At 40.9% G+C, this 19,640-nt stretch overlaps 1 protein-coding gene across 12 annotated transcripts in view; it reads right to left on the bottom strand.

The window, feature by feature from the left end:
- The window catches only part of EHBP1 (EH domain binding protein 1), a 204,976-nt gene that overhangs the window by 154,389 nt on the left and 30,947 nt on the right, over positions 1 to 19,640 (bottom strand). For all 12 annotated transcript variants that reach the window (XM_071424399.1, XM_071424450.1, XM_071424418.1 and 9 more), the window contains exons 4-5: positions 13,501 to 13,596; positions 4,610 to 4,663 (exon numbers count right to left, since the gene is read on the bottom strand). In XM_071424399.1, the coding sequence (XP_071280500.1) occupies positions 4,610 to 4,663; positions 13,501 to 13,596 (150 nt within the window). The remainder of the gene's footprint in view (positions 1 to 4,609; positions 4,664 to 13,500; positions 13,597 to 19,640) is intronic.

Genomic DNA, 19,640 nt, shown 5'->3' with positions numbered 1-19,640 from the left:
CATTCCAGAAGTTTCAGTGGGTCTATTCAAAAAGGCATCATTGGAAAACAGTGTCTAAAAAGGCATAAAAGCTTTTTCAAAGACTCTCTAAAAAGGACAGATGCAGAACTCAGTCCAGCTTCCTAGATCTCAGTGTAAGAACAGCTTGGAAATTCTGCCTGGAATGCTTCCCCAGGCAGGTGACAGAGTGCAAGCAGAGCTGGGCACAGCTAGCTCCTGAAAGCCATGGGCAGCAGGAGCAGAGCAGGACACTGAGCACTCACATAAATGAATCCGTGGAAAGAGAATGCTAATGACTTGCTAATGCAATCACAGGAAGTGAAATCCCACATGTAAACTGTCACATTATTGGGGTCGATTAGTCAGAAGCAGAAGGAGGGAGACTCCAGCCACAGAGAGCAGACTGTTCTCCAGAGCTGTAATTCCTATGAAAACCAAGAGCAGCCTAAAGTGTATCAACAAAGATCTGGGCCTGAATGATTCCCCACAAGGACAATGGATCATTGGAAGAGGCTGACTGGCAGTGCTGCAGAGAGCCCACCTTAATTTATTTTTTTTTAACTGTTTAGGCAAGTGTTTGTCTGGAATTATGCTGCCTTGAGGCAACAGTACAAGACAGGTGAGGCTGCCTCCAGCTCACAGGAATGTACAAGCAAAGCTTCAACAACAGGTGGGGCATGTTTCTCCATTCATCTGCCAAATCAGTAGGTCTGGAATTAGCAAAGACCAAGTTTTAATAGACCTGCCACATAAAAAGAGGGCTACAGTTTGTGTCAGGAACAACAGCAATTATTGTCAGTGGAATTTCCTACTGGAAAGGGCTTGCTCACCACAGCCCTGAGCCCTGGGAATGACCTACGGACAACAGTGGAACATAAGCACAGGTGGGAAGATAGAGAAGCCTACTATGAACTTTGAAATATATTACTGTGCTGGACACACAGACATGGGCTGAAAAATAGTTTTGACAAAAAGCTGGGAAACTTGTTTCATAGTCTGTGCAGTTTCAAGTTGGAAAACATTCCATGACTTTAAGCTTCATTAAGAATGTAGGAAGTAACTGTCTACAAAACTGCCAGCAAACAAGTAAACATCATGGTTTGTCTTCAGTGGGTGTTCTTATGTCCTTTTCCATGCTTTGAGCATGTTAGGAAGCAAAATGACATTTTTTCCATTGCTTCAGATACTTCTATTTGAGACAAAGTTCTTGTACATAGAGCCAGTGAAAGCTTCCACATCTTTGGACCAACTTAAACCTCCTCTCTTCCCTCCTATCCTTTTCTCATTCCATTAGCTAAGCAATCTGCAGTGACCAGGAAACACAGCCCAAAATTTCAGGTCAGCTGAACTCTTTTCAGAGGTGCAGTCTTTGTTTCAAAACTGCCCTCCCCTCCTGGCACCTCTGAGGGACACTCGATGAGCTCAGACAGTGAAAGGAACCAAATGTGGAAACAGCAGGAACCAAGTGTGGAAACAGCATATATTCAAGTTACCCACAGAAGCAATGACAGAGAGAAGTCACTTACTAGAGAAAGGGCCTTATAAAATAGAAGGCAACTCATCCTTGTTCATTAAATGGAATGGGCAAAATACACTAACACCAGTCTGTGAGATTTTGAAAGCCTACTACCACTCTACACATGGGCAAGTCTTAGTCTTAGTTATGAATTTCTTGCTCTCCTACTTGCAACAGCCAACCTGAACACTCAATGTTATTATTCAGTAGAACATAAAAAACACCAAAAGAATTCCAATAACTGCCTCATGACATAAAAGCAGATAATCAATTACACAGATTGTGGTTAAAGAGAGATTAAATTAGAGACAAGAAAGTTATCAGTAAATATACACAGAACACAGCTGTGAAGGAGATAAAGACATAGAAAAGGCTGATGGAAAATGAATACCAATATTTAAATGGTAAGAAACTGCTCTACAATCAAACTATTTATGGATTATACACATAGCAGATGACAAAGTTCACCTACTAGAATAAAAATACAGAGTGACTAGGGCAATAAAAATACAGCTAGAAAAAAAAATCTACAATAATCAAGGTAATGGATCATGAAGTAATGTACATATATCCCCAACAAGAAAAGAACCACAAAAATCAAGTATCTTGTTTCCTTTTCATTTACAGCATGGCTTTCTTGCACAAATCACCTCATCACTACTTTTAAATCCCTCTGAAGGTGCAGAATAAACTTGTTTGGAATTTGGTAGCATCTGCCTGCAAAGGCATCAATCTGCAACTGTATATCTCTTCTACCTGGTCTTTGCTCAGCCATACTGAAGCATGACAAAATTTTTCTGGAGACTGACTTATAATACTAATTCAAAAAAGAAACAAACTCAAAATTTCTAGCAGAATTCACATAGTTTCACAATTAGAGCATACCCCTAAGCTCTTCAGACTTCAGTATTTTGTGTTCTGAGTGTTGCTGACCAAAGAGGAGGGGAAGCCCTGCAGCCTATCAGGACAGAAAACATCCCTGGACAAAACAGAAAAGGTCCCAAAGGATTCTGAATGTCCCCATGCTTCCCAAAGGTGACCTGGTCTTGCCAGGTTAATGACAAACATGTTGTAAACCCAGGCAAAATACACTTTAGGCCCGAAGAGGGTAAATGCCTATAATTTAAGGTGTGAAGAGAACAACCTCCTGCCTCCCTGGCTCCCCTGTTTTTAACAGGCAGGTGTTCCATGCTCTGGAAAGTCAGCCAGCCATTGGAACACCCGTGACTTGCTCGAACCGATGAACATGTTTTCATCCACCACTAAGTGGAGCTGTTACCCAGGGAAAAGAGTTTCTCCATCTCTTCCAGCATGAAGGAAAAAAAAAAAAAAGGGAGAAAGAGGTGATTGAAAGCAGCCAGTTTTATAGTTTCTTTAGCTCTCAGTAATTTTTGTGCTAAAGCTATTAAATATATAATTCTGAGGATACTACTTCTGTATGCTCCAATCAAAGAATAAACATCTACCTACCAGTGACTATTTGGCAGTTCTTGTGAGATGAACTAACATAGCAGCACAACTGAGGTTATGAAGAAGTTCCCACACAACAGAAGATTGCCCTGCACGGCTCAGCAAAGGTGTGAGGCAGAGAGCAAGAGCAGCAGGCAGCAGATGATCTGCTGCCCCCTCTACGTGGAATACACTGACACGTAAAAAAAGCAGGACCCAAGCTCAGTCTACATGCCCCATATAAAATCCTGGGAAAAAAATCATCTGCAACGTCACAGGAAATCCAGCTATACCCAGAGGGGCTGGCTGAGAAATACACTGACATTGTTTTATCCACAGCTACTTGTATGGTGACAACTGGATGGAGACTTCCCTGATTAAAATAAACTACATGAGAAAGAAAAGGAAACTCCAGGAAACAGTAACTAAACTATGTTTTGTGTTAACAAGTGTCATAGGTGAAAATAGAAACTTGACATTGAAAACAAAAGTATAAATAAAGCACTTTGCTTTCAGCCCTTTTAAATGTTCAGTTACTGGTGATAGGAATAAACCTTAGCTTTAGATATTCAAATCACTTTCCAATATTGACAAGAAAAAGAAGCATTTTTAGGTCAAAAAAGATATGCAAAATCCATTGCTTCCCCACACTTCAGTGCTATGTGGTACTACTTGGTAGAAAAGCAATTTCTTTTTTGTTTAAAAACAACATTAAAATTGTTTTTTAATGTTACTGAGAAACAATCCTTAATGAAACTATATTAATGAGCAATAAACACTGTCTTGATACCACAATCCTTTAAAACATATTTGAAGATGAAGTTTCTTTTTCAAGAAAACTCTGGGTAAAGCAGCTTCCCCTTTTTCAGCCAGGCAGCCCCGGAGCGGAAGCTGCTGCCCGGAACAGAGAAGGGAAAGGAAAAAAGTACTTCATGCAGCACTTGCTCTATGCAATGTCCAGCAGTGCACTTTGGCAAAGCCTGTTGTTTGTGCAGCCCTCAGGAACTCAGCTCTCTTGGAGAAGTTCTGGGAGCTCCTGCCTTGGAGGAGTTGGAGACTCACAGGAGCAGCTTTTGGGTTTTCATTGGGGCACAGGACATGCAGAGGGATCCCAGGGAGCAGCTCATGACACTCCTCGCTGCTGGTCCCACCTTCCCATCCTCCCCAAACTCCTCATCCATCCAAGGCAAGCAGTGAAGCTCTGCTCTCCCCTAGAGAGTGGCACTCAGGCCCAGAAGGGTGTGCTGCCCTTTGGGACATACAGATGTCATAACCCAGCTCTGACTCGTTCACTGCCCTGCTCAGACACAAATAATGTGTCACAGCCCATAAAACAGTGAGTCATGACCCAGCTCTAACTTGTTCACTCCACTGCTCACAGCACACTAATGCAAGGCAGACTGAGGCTTACAGGGAAGGAGTTTAAGCAGTGTAGTATAGCACTCCCCTCTCCTGCATTGTAACATAGGTATTTATTGTACAATAGGTATTTTAATAAGCCTTCATGACTACAGAGCTAGGATTTATGGTGGTTCAGCTGCTCAAATTTTATTCAAGACTTTTTCAGCATCTGGACACCTTTTAGTCTTTTTAAATTATTAAATCTTATATGTATAAAAAAACCAAAACAACATTCCAGCTTACATTCTCTATGACAAACATCCATTCCTTGTCTTCAAACTCTTCAGCGTGGGGATCCTAGAAAAACAAACCAGAGAATTTGAGTCTAAATATAATCCAGGATGCAAGAGACTGCAAAACAGCCAAGATTTTCATATACTCTGAATTATTTTTACCCACAGAAGATGCCAGAGAGAAATATTTTAGCTAGGATGTAGGCTTTATGGGATGTCCACTAAATGATGAACAAGTTAGGGTAAAACTGCCAATGAGGATTTAATAGAGACTCCTAAAAATACAAACTTGAGGTTGATGCTGATGAAGGCCTGTAATTCTGTTTCCTTTCATCCAGCAGGAAAAAAAAAAGATAAATCTCTCTTTAATTCTCAAGTTCCACCTCCCAAATAAACAAAACAAATCCAAATCTTGCAGACAACAGTGGAGGGAGCCACTTGCGTCCACCAGGAGTGAGAAGATGCACACCCCAACCTCCCTAGGCCCAGACTCTACAGGCACAAGCAGAGATCCAAAGTCACAGCTTCAGCACAGCACCTCCTTCCACTGCAGATTTCTTAAATACTTATCTTGAGTTCACAACATTTCTATGGTATCACATGTGAGGATCAGAAAACATTTTCACCAACAGGAAGAAAAATAACAATGAAGTTCATATATTTGGCACTTTTTTTTTTTTAATTTAATGAGCTTTCAGTCTGCTGGAGTGGTTTGTATTGTTGTTGTCTGAAAGTAAAATAACACTGGAGAAGGCAGTAAGTCATTCCTCTCAAGCCTCTATCAAGGATCCTACTTTAAACAAAATACCTTTTTTTTTTTTAATAACTAATCATCCAGTCCAAGTTCTGAACAACTGCAGCAAAACTTCTACTCCTCTTGCAAAATAGATTCTCACACTAAGAGAATGTGTCTTGAGTCTTTCCTTTTATATGAAACCTGCTTTTGCTATACCTCAATCCTATCCTATTATTTCTAGTTACAGGAAAACACTAATTACTCCTCTGTCCCTGATGTTTGCATGCTCTGGGTGTTTGGAGGTAAATGTCACTTCCATATCATCAGCATTTCCCAACACCATATATGAGACCCCTCAGCATCTCAGTTTTCTTGCTACTATTTGGCAACTGGTCCTGACACTACAGCAAGCATGGTAATTCCATCTTGCTGCTCTAAATTAACAAAATGCATCAAGATACTTTGCTCCCACTTTATATCTATTAGTACCATCCTCTTTTTTTTTTCCAGAATGCTACCAGCCTCACATTTAATCTTCTCGACTCACCTTACCTTAGTCTTTGCTTTCACCCTTGTTTCACTTCAGTTTTGTTTTGAAGTAGACAGAGGTACTGTACCACTTTTTAACTAGTTCTCTTTGAATACACAAAATATTTTGTAAGTAACAAGCTTATAGCATCAATAACAAGAGAAAAGTTGTAGTTTTGGGGTTTTTTTTAATTTTTCCAGGACACAAAAAACTCGGGAAGGGTGCTCTTAAATAAACCTCCTCTTTGGATGAACTACAATAATACCTCTAGGGGGATATTATCCCATCCCCTCCTGTGCATCCTTCCTCCAAAACCCAGCCAAGTGAGTTTCCCACACAGTCCCCCTGTAAAACACTATCAGTGAAAGAATATAAGATGTTGCTAAAAACTTATGTCAAAACTGATGATTCATTTTTATACATGAGTAAATCTTTTGAGAGGTTTTTTAAAAAAGAGACTAATTTAAGTACTGCAAATGAGTTTCAAAACATGCTGTACCAGTAACCATAAGGACAGAAGGGCAAGTAGATACATACAAAATTATACTGAGGTATCTCCATGTTCCAATTAATGTCTTGTAAATATCAGATTATGTAATTATATCTCCATCACATTAATCAGGTTTGTGGAATTCTGCGTTATGTAAATAAAGCACAATACCTGTGGGTTTGGTGTATACTATATAAATTCTACAGATGTAACTAACTTTCTGTAATCCAGCTATTAAATACTTAAAATTTTTAAGAGTTAACCTGGGGCAATTACCTTTCTGTTTAATTGCTTCCTTTGATACAGCATGAAATGACATAATGAGATTTAGTGGGATCATTAACCACTTTATGTTTTAATAAGCTACTCCATAATAAGTGACTCAACTCTTAAATATTTCATCCTGCTCAATTTTTCCCCCTACCTCCCCCAAAAGCCATTAGGACAAGCTTGCAGGCTGACCTAAAACTGCTTCCAAAGTCAGGGTCCAATATTTTATCCCATGTAACAAACAAAACATTCCTTGTTTTGTTTCTGCAAGGCAATCATCTATAAAGCCAAACCAAGCTCTCTGTCAGGGGCAATAAAACTCACACCTCTGAGGGCTACAGAACCAGGTGCTCTGCTGAGTATTTCTGATCATCTGTCAGAGCAAAATAACACTGTATAATGCAAAGACTCCTTCATGTTCAACATTTTAGCACACACTTGAAAGCAAGTTGTGAACACTGCAGGAAGATAAATGCAGTGTATTGCCCCAAAACAGCCCTTAAAAGCTTCAAGGACTTCTCTAATGAAGAGCCTTATCAAATGTTCAGAGAGTATGAAATATGCTGATATATGAACACTTTGCATATGTGTAGGATATTTCAGATTTAAAGGCAAATCCAGATTTTTTTTAAAGCCATATTTTTTGCCACTTTTAAAATGTCTCCAGAAAGAGAAAACCCTGAATAATTTTTAAATACATAAGCCTCAGCATTTCCTTGCAACACACACATAAGTGGCTTCACTCTTCCACTAAAATGCTTTTATCAGAAACCCAAGGAGCAGCATAGAGAGTCCTATTTCTAATTAACTCACAACTTCATTAAGTGGTCACGTAAACAGATACTTGTATGATTATAGTTATAACACAGTTTCTTGTATGATTACACTTACAACACAGTTTCTATTGCAAACAACATGTTACATTTGGGGCTAACATTTCCTCATGTAGTCTCCATAACAGGTGTTGTTTTTATAAATCTGGCTAATCTTTCATCTTATTTTGGATTTGAAGAAAGTAAATACCAGTAAAAAAAAAACCACAACACCAGATACTTCCCTCACTGGCTAATCTATATTCTCCATTCATCCCCCACATAAAACTCATGTGATGTACCTAGCAAACTATTATTTGAGGACTACAGCATTGGTAACTATGTTTTAGGAAAAAAATGCTATTCCAAATAAGAATAACTCCAGGTGTAATGGTTATAGCAGCCTTTGGAATGCTTCAATTCTGCATGAAAGCACTCTCTGGTAACAGGGCACACAAAAGCTCAGCTCACCTGCAAGCAGATACCAGCAGGGAATACCTAAAGTCAAGAGTTATAAACAGACCTCATTCCCATTTCCTAAAAGCAAATGATAATGAAAATTACCTAAAACGATCAAGGAACAAATTGCCTCACATCTGGCTGTAACATGAGGGGAGGTGGCAAGAGATTTTTTTTTTTTTTTGATAATGCATATTTGCTTCACCAGTGTACCACAGATGCAGAACTACACTCCATCCAACATTCGCTATGGTCTCACCATTAATTGAGAACTGTAAGTATTAGTGCAAATGGATTGAACAGCTTGTTGCTCCTCCCCATTTTACTATGTTAGAAAAGAATCATCATTTTTAGCACCAAGACATGGGTCCCATTTTCTTGTCTCAGTTTGATGTTCCTTTTCAGCATCTTTAACTAAGTTTTAGAGCCTTTTTTCTCTACCCTTTTTTGTCTCATAAGATGACCTTAGTGTGCCAAAAGTAATACTCATATGAGAAGCAAATAGTAGGAAGCAGTGCAAGAGACAGGACATCAGCTTTTCTTTGCAATCCCATCCCTTAACTTCTTTCTGTGACACCATTCTGCCCATCCACATGACAACTACCCAAAAAGTCAACTCTTCTGGGCTTAGGAAGAGCAAAGGACATGTCAGACATTTTTCTGTTCTTTGTTGATCAGTCCATCATAAACCCATTCTTGCCAAGGATGAGATCCTTTCTGCAGAGTACAAGGTGGTTTCAGATGACTGAAGGTAAACCTTCTCCAATAATTCAGGTTATATTCAGATTTACTTTTGTATTTCTTGTACTAGGAACAAAGGACATATCAGGGGACTGCTGCATTTCCTAATCAGCATCCAGAGTGGGTAGGGAAAATGTTCTGCCTGTTAGTCCCTTCCTTCCCCGTGCCTCCTCCCTAAGCACTCCTGGTTTTTGAAGCTTGTCTTTCAATTAGATCACTTCATACCAGCCTTAATCTTCAGTCTTTCTTCTTGGGGAATAACTGCTTAAGGACTGTCACAGTGAATCACATCAAACATTGACAGGGTGTGTGATCTCCCTTCACCAGCGACCTGCAGCAGATGCTCTGGGTTCTCCAGCATCTGTCCTCAGCTTTTGTACTTGCCTGCTTGAAACTGCACAAGACTCAAAATTTGACCCAATTCTTATTGCTTTCAATGCCGATTACAGAGGTCTGATTAGTCTAGAAAATCACATACAACTGTGATCAGCTTTAATTGGAAAGCAGGGAGCTCTGAGGAGACTGGCAGAAACAGAAACATCCCTGTGCATCACCACACCGAGCTCATACCTTCCAGTAAAGCCTCTGGGCTAGAAAGGCAACAAGCACTGAATATCCCTTTTTTTTTTTAATATTTTTTAAAAATTAGTCCCCCACTAATCCTTTAAGTTTTTAACCATTTAATTTTTTGATGTGCAAATGTGCTTACTTCCCCAAGCTTATGATTTTTATATCTGACACACAACACCTTGCCTATGGAACTGGTTTTCATTCCTATGGAGTATTCTCCATAGTATCTGCTCAAGCCCCTGCTTGCTCCTAAACTGAAATAAGTATGCTCTGAATCTGAACTTGGTCTTTACTTAAGAGAAATGGCTTTATGAAGAGGTTTTGGGCTGATTTGGGTTCTTTTATTTCCTCCTCTAAGATAACACATTGGCTTTCATGAAGTGATCCTGCTACAGCATGGCCAGTTATTATTCTATAAAATCAAAGCATGACTGACTTGGGCTTTCAAGAAGAATTATAGGGATTTTTTCTGAGTAATATGTGGGAACAGGAATACTTTCAACTACACAAGTATGCCTTGATCATCTATCTCGTTCTTATTTCACTTATAATTATTTTTTGTGCGCTTAGAAAGCTATGCCTTAAAAAACGTCTTTTTCAAACCTTGGAATTAAGAGTTGGTAATGGTTGAATTGGTACATTGGTGTGATAAATCATGTACATTACTGACAAAACCAGTGTTTTGTGCAATCCAATGAAGCAAAGTTCATGCTTACTCCTGAAGAACAAACATTTTTGAACAGGAAGTCACTTTGCTTTTAAGCTAGAAAATAATGATGTTGCAATTTAAATCCTCATAGTGCAATTGATGTTCATTTAGCTTTACTAAAAGCATTGCGCTTGCTTGGCAGTGAAAATTTCTGGTTTAAAATCTCTCTCAGCTGATAAAGATTTTTGTTAGTATATAAACCTACAGAAAAGTATACAAGTTTTTGTATGTGGTAGCTAACTTTGCTAATGCTGGGACTCTAAGAAATTAACTTCTGGAGCACAACCATGGTAACAAAACAAAAAAAAAAGTGGGAATTCATCTCTGGCTTTTCTGGCATTTGTGAATCTTTCCATGAAAGCACTACAAATTATGGATTTTAAATGCACAATAGGCTTATTGTTTCATGATGTTTCTTTCTCCCCAGTTTGGCTGAAAAAAACCCAAGGCATAACTAACATCAGTGTGGAGCTCAGCAAAGGAAGAAGTTGAAGTTTCAGAACAGATGGAACTTTTTATGTAATTAGCACTTCAGTGGCTGGATGGGCAGGAGCTACCGCTAATCAAGGGAAGCTGAATCAATATATCCATATGATGCTTTTCCACACATGACTCCAGGGCATTATGAAATTTTACCAGCAGCCCAGAATAAATTGAAACAAACAAACAAAAAAGCTCACATTTACTTGAAAATAAAGTTTTTGAAAGGAAGGCTGTAATCTCTTCAGTACTTTGCTTGTGCAAGAATTACAAATATGCTGTTGTAAGCAAGGTAACACCCAAAGTAGGCCTGTGCGGATAATGCAGAATATCTCATCTGTTGACTGATCACAGGGACTTTGCTTAGCCAGCTCTCAAGTGTCCACACTGACTACTGGAGAGAAGACTCTTAACATTCTCATCAGCACTTGAAACCTTGACTTATCTCCTAATCCTACCAGCAACACATTTCAACAGCCACTTACGAATGCACTGCCACTACTGTGTGAATCATTTCCCACAACACATAGCTGTCTGTCTGGAGCCCACTCCTTCCATTCCCAACAGCCCCACTGCACTCATTTGTTATCTGTGATTGCTACACAGCTCTGTGGGAGCAGCCAGCTCCCAGCTCTGGGCTCTGCCAGGGTGGACAGGGAGGCAGCAGCTCCCTGAGCCTCTCGGCGGTGGTGAAAGCAAGCAGCTCCTGTTTGTTAAACGAGGCCAGGCTGAGTGCAGGCACTGCAAAGTGCCAAACCTTCAGTAATCACTCTCCTTTGCAGGGAATTGGCTCCAAAAAGGATTTTTACAGAACTGCAAGATGAGCAGCCTCTTTCTCTGAGCTTTACTGTTTTCAGTCTTTTTGTCCCCTTTCTTCTAGAGGAAGGAACAATACAAGTACCCCGTTTCCAAGTCAGCTGGCAGAGAGGCGGCTGCAGAGTGCCATCACATACTTCCCTTCCCACTGCTCCAGTGCTGCCCAGACAATGCAGCAGCTGTGGGACAAACAGCCACTTCTTTTGGCCTGCCTTTGCCCAGAACCTACCAGCTACAGAAATGCCAGCTCTGTGGGTGCTGGGACGTCCTGTGCTGCAGCTGAAGCATCATAGAGCCAACAAAGCCATCAGGGGACTGGGCACAGCCTGAAGTGGGCCAACACCATCTTCTGCCTGCAGTCCCCTGCCCCTCAGAGCTGCTGCTCTCACACAGCTACAGCACTCCTGGGGCATCACACAGCTTGCTCAACAGGCTGCTCTGTGCCCCACGTGCATTCCCTCACAGAGAACAAAGGGTGTTTGGCCACTTACAGGCACTCTTGCTAAAAGAGCTGGAGGATCAATTAGAGCAGATTTTACAGTAAGAGCTGCCTGACAGTGTGATGGTTCTCAATATTTTGATTATAAATCCAATGCTCATTTCCCCAGAGACCAGTGGGTACCACTTACAGGAGGCACAGCCACTGGGATTAGTCACACTCCTACCTCTCCTCCCAGACCAATTCTTGTGACAGGCAGGCTCATTTTTGGGGGGAGAAAGAAGAGCAGTGACCAGATCTGCCTGCAGAATTAGTGCTGGGTAAAATTAAGCTTTTGTAATACCTGACATTGGCTCCAGAGGCCCTTCCATCCCTCACTAGATAATCCTACCCTCAGTCTCAGTTACACAACTAACAAGGCTGCTGTGCTCTTCTACATAACAGAATCCTGAAGCAGTACAAGTGTAAATAAAAAGATGGGATGGCAAAAGAAGGCTGAAAGACACTTTCACTCCAAAGCTACAGTATCACATGTACCAAAGAGAAACTTTATTTCTCATCCTTCATATAAATCATAATCACAATCAAGATTTCTGTACATTTCTGCTTCACTTTAAATGTTGAAAATATCAAGCATTTACAGTGCTGCATAACCACAATGTGGCATTGCCACATAATGCTGACAAGTTTCTTAGTCTAAGTAGAGGTCCTTGAAGCAAACAATTTTTGGTAGTGAACTTTTAAATCTCAGTTGAAGACTACATGTTTGCTAAGAAAAGAAACAAGTTTATCATAGTTGATGATCACTGTCAACCTGAGAAGTTTGTGCTCATGAGTAATCCAAAAGGCAGGAATTTTAAAAAAAGGCTGGGGGGATGACAACCCTCTTTTTTTAGGTTTAATGAACCAAGTAATAAATTCCCATTCTAAGGCTAATCAGAAGCCAACTCCAAGCTCAGGAAAGTCCCCAAGACAAAGAAATACAAATATTACTAATTAGAAAGAAGTATGTTACTGTTTCCCTAAGCTTCAAATGGAGCAGTCAGAAATAAAAACAGCCAGAATGCAGATGAAGGCACCACAGTAAAGAACGAGGAAGAACTATGGAATGAAAATCCCAGAAATCTTCAGCCTCCTACACTGTCACACATGCAAAGCTGCATTGTTCATCTTGATGCAGAAAGGGTCTTGCCAATGATATTTGGGAAATAAGTTCTAGCATAATTATCACTTCCTCTTCCTACTTCACAGACACACAAATAAGTGTTTTTTTAGTAGAACAAACAATTCAAAAAATAAAAAATTTCCCTGTACAATCTTATAATTCTCTGTACTATGCAAATACTGCACATCAGCTCTTACAGCTGCAATCACATCAGTGCTGTGATGTTTGTGTAGCATTCTAAATAATGGGAAGTGAGGACCTGGATTCTGCTGCAGCCAATAGCATGCACTGAAACCCTGACGCTGAACAGGGAAGTCTAGAAATGACTGTGTTATGGCAACTTCTCCCTTCCAGTATTTAAAGGAAAGCTACCAGGCTGTAAGCCATGCCAAGTCCTTACACATGTACTACGTGCACAGTTACACATGTGCTGGACTCTGTGCCAATGCCTCACCATAATCAGCTCAGTGGGTATTTCAGTGTGTTAACTAAACTACAGAAGTCAGCTTTGGCAGGGAACAGACCATCCCTCTCACCCAGATCTGAACTGAGGACATAAGGCTGTGCAGTTAATGACATAAAACCAGCAAGATTAGACCTTGTGACTATAATCTGGCATTTCCAGATGGAATTTTTCATATGTTGTTTAGGAAATGGTAAAGATTATGCTTTATAGAAAACATACCTTGAAGAGAGTCACAGTAATTTCAACATTTTCAGGTACAGGCCACACCACCAACCCACGGTATGGGTTCTTGATTCCAGGCTGCCAGCTGTGTGCCTAAAAGAAGAAAAATACCAGGCGTTTAAAGCCATTTATAAAAGTGCTGACTTGACTCCCACAGGACCCAGGGCATGCAGGTAAAAGTAACATATCACTGACTCCAAAAAGATCACATCCCTAAACCCATGACCCTACTGAACACTTCAAAGGACACAATTAAGAATGACAGTAAGGAAACTCAGACCACCAGCAGTCTTTTCCATTGAACTAAAGCTGCTCCTCACAAGGTCCTAAACTCAGCTTTTTTATTACATAGCACAGGTCAGGACACTCAGAGCCTTGCAAAAATTAAGGCTGTAGGGTCAGAACTTCTGTAGCAAGCTGAACTTTATTTTGGGTACAACACATAGTGCAGGTCTAATCATATTTACACATAAATGGAACAAGACATTGTACTTGAGGAAAGGGAAAACAATTATTTTTAATGCTACTAAAACATTTCAGTTTTTAAGAATTAATAAGCTGGAATACCAACATCTAGAAAACATAACAAAAAACCCAACAGTTAAATAGACTGAGAACCTGCCTACCTTTGAGCATCATTTTGGATTAGTGTATGGCCTGTATTTACATTTTAACAGCTAGTCCCAGAAAACACCATGTGTGTGCATTTCTGCGCTGGTTTGGAATACGTATGCCTTTTTCCAAGCTCAACCTAATCTATTTTGTGATTCTGTAAGACAAATGAGGGAAGGATGCTGCTGCAGAATTGACGGCTACAGAACCAGGGTGTTATTAGAAACATCTGGAAGTTTTACCAGGAAAGACTGTACAATCTATTAACTGTTACCTAAAGCAAATTAACTTGGCTATTTTTCTCTTCTTTTTAAATTCTAGAGCATCACTCATTGCAATTTTATACTCATTTCAACACTCAGAACTTCAGATTCAGACTGTCTATTAGAACATATTATTGCTTTAATAAGGTTAGCAGGACCTGTGACTCAAGTTTTCTGGGACCTTAAGGTAACCTGGGTAACTTTAAGGATGACTTTGCTGTACCAAAGTGGGAAAGACAAAGCTGGAGAAGCAGTCCCATCCCTACAGAGGCAGCAGCTCTCTGCCACTATAGTAGGGAGTGCCAAATGTTGCCAGCTCTTCTTTGGTTTTATAACAAATTTTTTTCTCTTTGATGTTCTGCCTGAAACCCCAGCTCCCAAAGATGCCTAATTAGATTAGATTTTTCAGTGAGTGTCTATGCTTTGTGTTTGCAGAGTAGCAACTTGGAGCTTCTAAAAAAAGGGAATTTTAAAATAAGAGCAACTTGAAAGAAGCCAATTTCTACTGGTTTTACTCCATGAATTTCAGTCTAATCTCCTCATTCTAAAGAGGGCCTGGATGTATTTTCTGAATAACAGAGCAAACAACAACAAATAACTCAAACAAAACATATATTTTACAAGCAAAAGGTATTTTGTGAGCAGCAAAACACACCACAGTAGATGCCATTACTAGCACAGACACTGGAGCTGCAGTTTGTGTGTCTGTCCCACAGAACCCACAGCCCCCTGCATCACTCCCAGCTTGCCCACAGAGATGTTCAGCAGACACGAGGCAGTGATCCAGAGCCAGGCACAAGCTCATCTGCCATGGCCCCTGGTAGCATCTTGTAAAATCAATAACCTCTCCTCCACAGGGGCATTCCATCCTCTTTCCAGGTACCAGTTTGCACAAAAATAATTGGAGCTCATGGTGTGTCTGAAACCTGTGCTTTCCTGCTGCGTTTGGCCAATACTGAAAATTATGTCAAACTTTTGCTGTCCAAGGTCCAGGCACTGCCAGCCTGCTCAGTTGAGGATCACTTGTTCCAACCATTAAAAAAACCTAGAAAATGAGCATTCACTGGTACAGTCAACACTTCACTTCAAGCCCTTTATCAGCATTTCCTCCCACCAGGAAAGTCAGTGAGACACAATAAACACACAGGGATATATATGTTTTTCTGTCACTGAAAGCAACAACCAGGAGACAAGTTCTAACTAATGAGCTTTTAAAGCAAAGCTGTTCTGTGATCATGAATGTTATCAAGTCCTCCTCTGGCTTTGAAAAATAAACACTGTATCACACAAACAGCATGACAGTAAAAGATAACATCAAAAGGACTGTCTGGGTTGGTGGGAAGGAGAAATGGAAAGGGGAAAGCAAATCCAGAAAAACACAGAGGACTGGCAAATGACAGTAATTTAAAATTAAGATGCAGAGTGTTATTCTAATGCAACATTTCTCATGCCAGGCACCTCTATGATGCAGACTCTTCAAGTTACATCTGGCCTATATCAAAAACCTTTTAAACTCCCAAATTATAAGCTGGATCAGGCCACCGCTGCAGGTGACAAGGACTCGCTGTCAGGGCTCAGCCAAGGAGATGCTGCAGCTGCACAACACATTTCCACCCTAATCCCCTCCTCAACTCCATTTTCCATTGGGTGCTTGTGCCTTTAGACCCACTTCTTCCTCATTTGCTACAGGTCTTCACCAGCCATCTCCCATTGTCTTGGGAGTCAAGGCAAGGGCAGCTAAGCAGAAGTGACTTCCAGCAGCAGGTGCCTCACCCACAGCCCTGCCCTTGCCTGACCTGTCTCCAGACCTGAGGGATGGGAACCTCTTTTAAATCTGGAAACAGGAGCTACAGGATGGGCTGCTGAAATATCCTATAAATAGAGTAGGGCTGTGAATGACATTGTCCAACCTACGGCATTGCTCTGGCACAAAACTGATGACTGGGAGAGGAGGAAATCTCTTAAAGAAAGCCAGTGGATGAGCCTACAGAACTTGCATGGGCACTTCAGGCTATCCATTTTTCTCTTTAAAACAACGGTTCCAATCCAGGCAGCCAGCTTTGCAATCCACCACCCTTGATGTGAACATCACTGCTGTTTTGCTGTGCTTGAACTGGAATGACAGACTTGATACTACATTATTTCAGGAACCTGCCCTTTCAGATGCTTCATCTCTTTTCTGCTTTCTTCACTTCCACCTTGCCTCATCCTGTTGTGCAGGTTAATTTCATGTTACTTTTCTGTAAGATGCTAGAGCTGACCATAATATTTTGAGCCTGCTGTAAATTATGGAACAGTTTATATTTATGAATAAAAAATATGTTCTTATTGCCAAGCTGTCAATATTGGGTTTTAAAAGCAAAACTCATCTGAAACAGACCTACGATTATTCCTCACTGCAGCCATACAGCCATAAGAGTGGCTTTATTGTGAGTCAGCAAACTGCTGATTTTCTTTTCCTTATAAATTTTTTGCCAGCTCCTGTGATCAGGCCAGCTCTGCAACTTGTCGGTGTGACAGGCTGTTCAGGGCACAAGAAGCAAGCAGGAGCTCAACTGGCTCCAGTAGAAGTGCTTAGGGCAGCTCAGCTTGTAAGGATAATCCCTCTTCTTCAGTGTTATCCAGGCAGAACACTTAGACGGAAAAGGAAAAAAAAAAAAAAAGAACTCAAGAGGAAGAGCTGACATTAAGCAGCCAGATCCTTCATCTGGTGCCTCCATGCCAGGCGTGTGGCTTTGGAACATTGGAACACCAAGGATTTGCTCCATGTGATGCATCCCACCAAAGTCATTCACCATCCAAGACAGCCAGAGCTGTATATGGCTGTTAATGGACCTACTGGAAAAAGAATGGACTGGGAAAAGCTGCCAGTTCCCTCACACCAGAGGAAACCAGCAGTTTGTGAATGGCTTCTTCTTGCTTTTCTGTAACTCAGTTCAGTGTCACAAAGGGAGACAAATTAAAAGCCATACTCCAGACTACAGCTTGCATTCCCCCCATGTTCATCTTGAAATCCCTGTGCTTGGCCCACCAGTTAAAAAGGCTGGGCACCAGAACAACGCTCCAGTCACACTCATTCCTTGGGATGCCGCCCAAAAAACCCAGCACGTGCCAAAGAAGGAAGTTCAAAGCCCTGGAAACTCCAGGCAGCCTTTGATCAACACATTGCTGTCAGTGGCCCTTAGAGCAGACAAGGAAACCAGTGGATCCCCACAGGTCTTCCCATGAATGTCTCAATTCACTGGCAGGCACACATGTTATGACTGTCACTGTGCAAATGCGTGGTACTGCTACAAAAGCTACAGAAACACTGCTAAGCTTGGGGAACCAGCAAAAACTCATCTCCACCACAGCTTCTCTAGGACTGGGCTACCTCTTCAAGCTTGATTTCAAACACACACATTCATGACATACATGATGAATACATCATGTATTAAATACACGTATCATGCTATTTGGTTCACCAGATCTTGCCTTATTCACCATCTACAGTAGATGATGCTCAGATAAAGAGCCTCTTCCCTGTCTCTTCAATCAGTTTCTCACATCATCTGTAGGGTTTCATATTAGAAAAGAAAACAACTAACCAAATAAAAAATCAAAGCCCAGACAAACAAAAAAGCCTGAACACAGAGTTATTTTTCTCATCATTTTCTGAGACAACCATCACTGCACCTCAGAATGTCACCACAAGTCAACTTTGTGGGACTCCCAGGAAAAAAAAAAAGAGTATTAATGACCTCCAGTTTACAGTCAGGGATTACAATCACAGCATGATCTTGTAAATAACTTCACTAAAAAACTGAGAAGCTCTGGGAGGAGCATTATTGAACTGTGCTGGTCCCAGACAGTCATCAGCATGTCAGGGTCACAAGATGCCTTAGGAACTGCAGCCCAGCAGGGACAGGCAGGGCTGGCACTGGACAATAAAGTAGCCAGAAAAGGCATCAGATTGCCAAAAACAGCAAAACAGGTGACCCAGCTGCTGCTCTATTGATGGCAGAACCTTGGGAAAATGCTGGCCAAGCTGCTGTTGAGTACAAGAGATTCCTTTTCCTCCCTGCCTCTTTGCCTCTCTTGGCTCTTCTCCTCCCCAAGTTCTTTCCCTTTTCTCAGCATTGTTCCTTCTCCTTTGTGCTTAAATGTTTTTGATAAACCTGTAAGAGATGTGCTGAAATCACAGGCTAGGCCCCTTCTTTCAGCTTTGATACATAAAGAATCTTTGAAGAATAATTCTGTCAGCTCTCAGAAGCAAGTGCAAATTTGATTCTTCAGAGGTGTATAATTCAACCATAAGCCTCTGCATATTCACAGGAATAGCAGAAAGTACCTCCTTGACATCATGGCAACATCTGTTTTCAAATCGAAATTTCTTAGTTCAAAGCCTGGAAATTTGAGAGCATCTCAGTGAAATGAAGGTAATTGTATTTTCAACACATTTTTCCTTTGCTCTACACTACAACAAAGACATTTTTCCACCACTCAAATAAAAAAGAAAAGAGAGAGGGAGATCCAAAAGCCCAGGGCTTGAAAACCTGGGCAGGCAACTTTCCAGTGGAAAGTTGGAATTTCCAGTGGAAAGTTGGAGTTTCCAGTGGAAACTCTTCCAGCCAGGGAAGAGTTAAACCTGTCCATGGCTACAAGCTGCATCTTCTGTAAACCATGGATGCCGAACAGCATCTAAATAAAGCTTGAAGAGTGCACCTGATTTTGCAAAGAGACAACATTTGCACCAGCAGACAGGCAACTCCCACCCTTCCCAAGCTGAAAGTTCATTTTGGTTCTAGGACTGCACAGCAATTCTGCCAAGCACAGCAAAACTGCAAATCACCATTTTATGTAAACTCCTGGCACACAAAGTAGAGATGCCCAACCACACAGAGCCACCTTGTCCTGACACATCTCATGAAATATATTGAAATTACACTTGCCCATGGAGAGCAGGTCCCAAAATAGAACTGTAAGTAACTTAAATCTGCATTAAGGTCAGTAACTGCTGGATGTATTTATGGTCTTGTATCCATCCACCCCTCAGACTGCTATTTATATGCTCTTTCAAAATGAGTGTTTGCTTTTCATTTGCAACACTTTGAAACTTACTGTAATAAAACATATCTACAACTCCTATTCTGTGTTTCCCACAGTAAGAAGAAAAATAATCAGACTCCTGCACATAATGCCTCTTATTATTTCTTTTAATAAAGGGACCACTGTAGTTTATTTGGAAAAAGAGCATGTGGGGCAGGAAGCATATGAAAATCA

Source organism: Agelaius tricolor, unplaced genomic scaffold, assembly GCF_023055355.1.
Source record: "Agelaius tricolor isolate 1412-34295 unplaced genomic scaffold, bAgeTri1.0.p SCAF_1, whole genome shotgun sequence".
Taxonomy (NCBI): Eukaryota; Metazoa; Chordata; class Aves; order Passeriformes; family Icteridae; genus Agelaius; species Agelaius tricolor.
The sequence above is the reverse complement of the archived record's forward strand: the minus strand, read 5'-3'. Positions and strand labels throughout refer to the sequence as shown.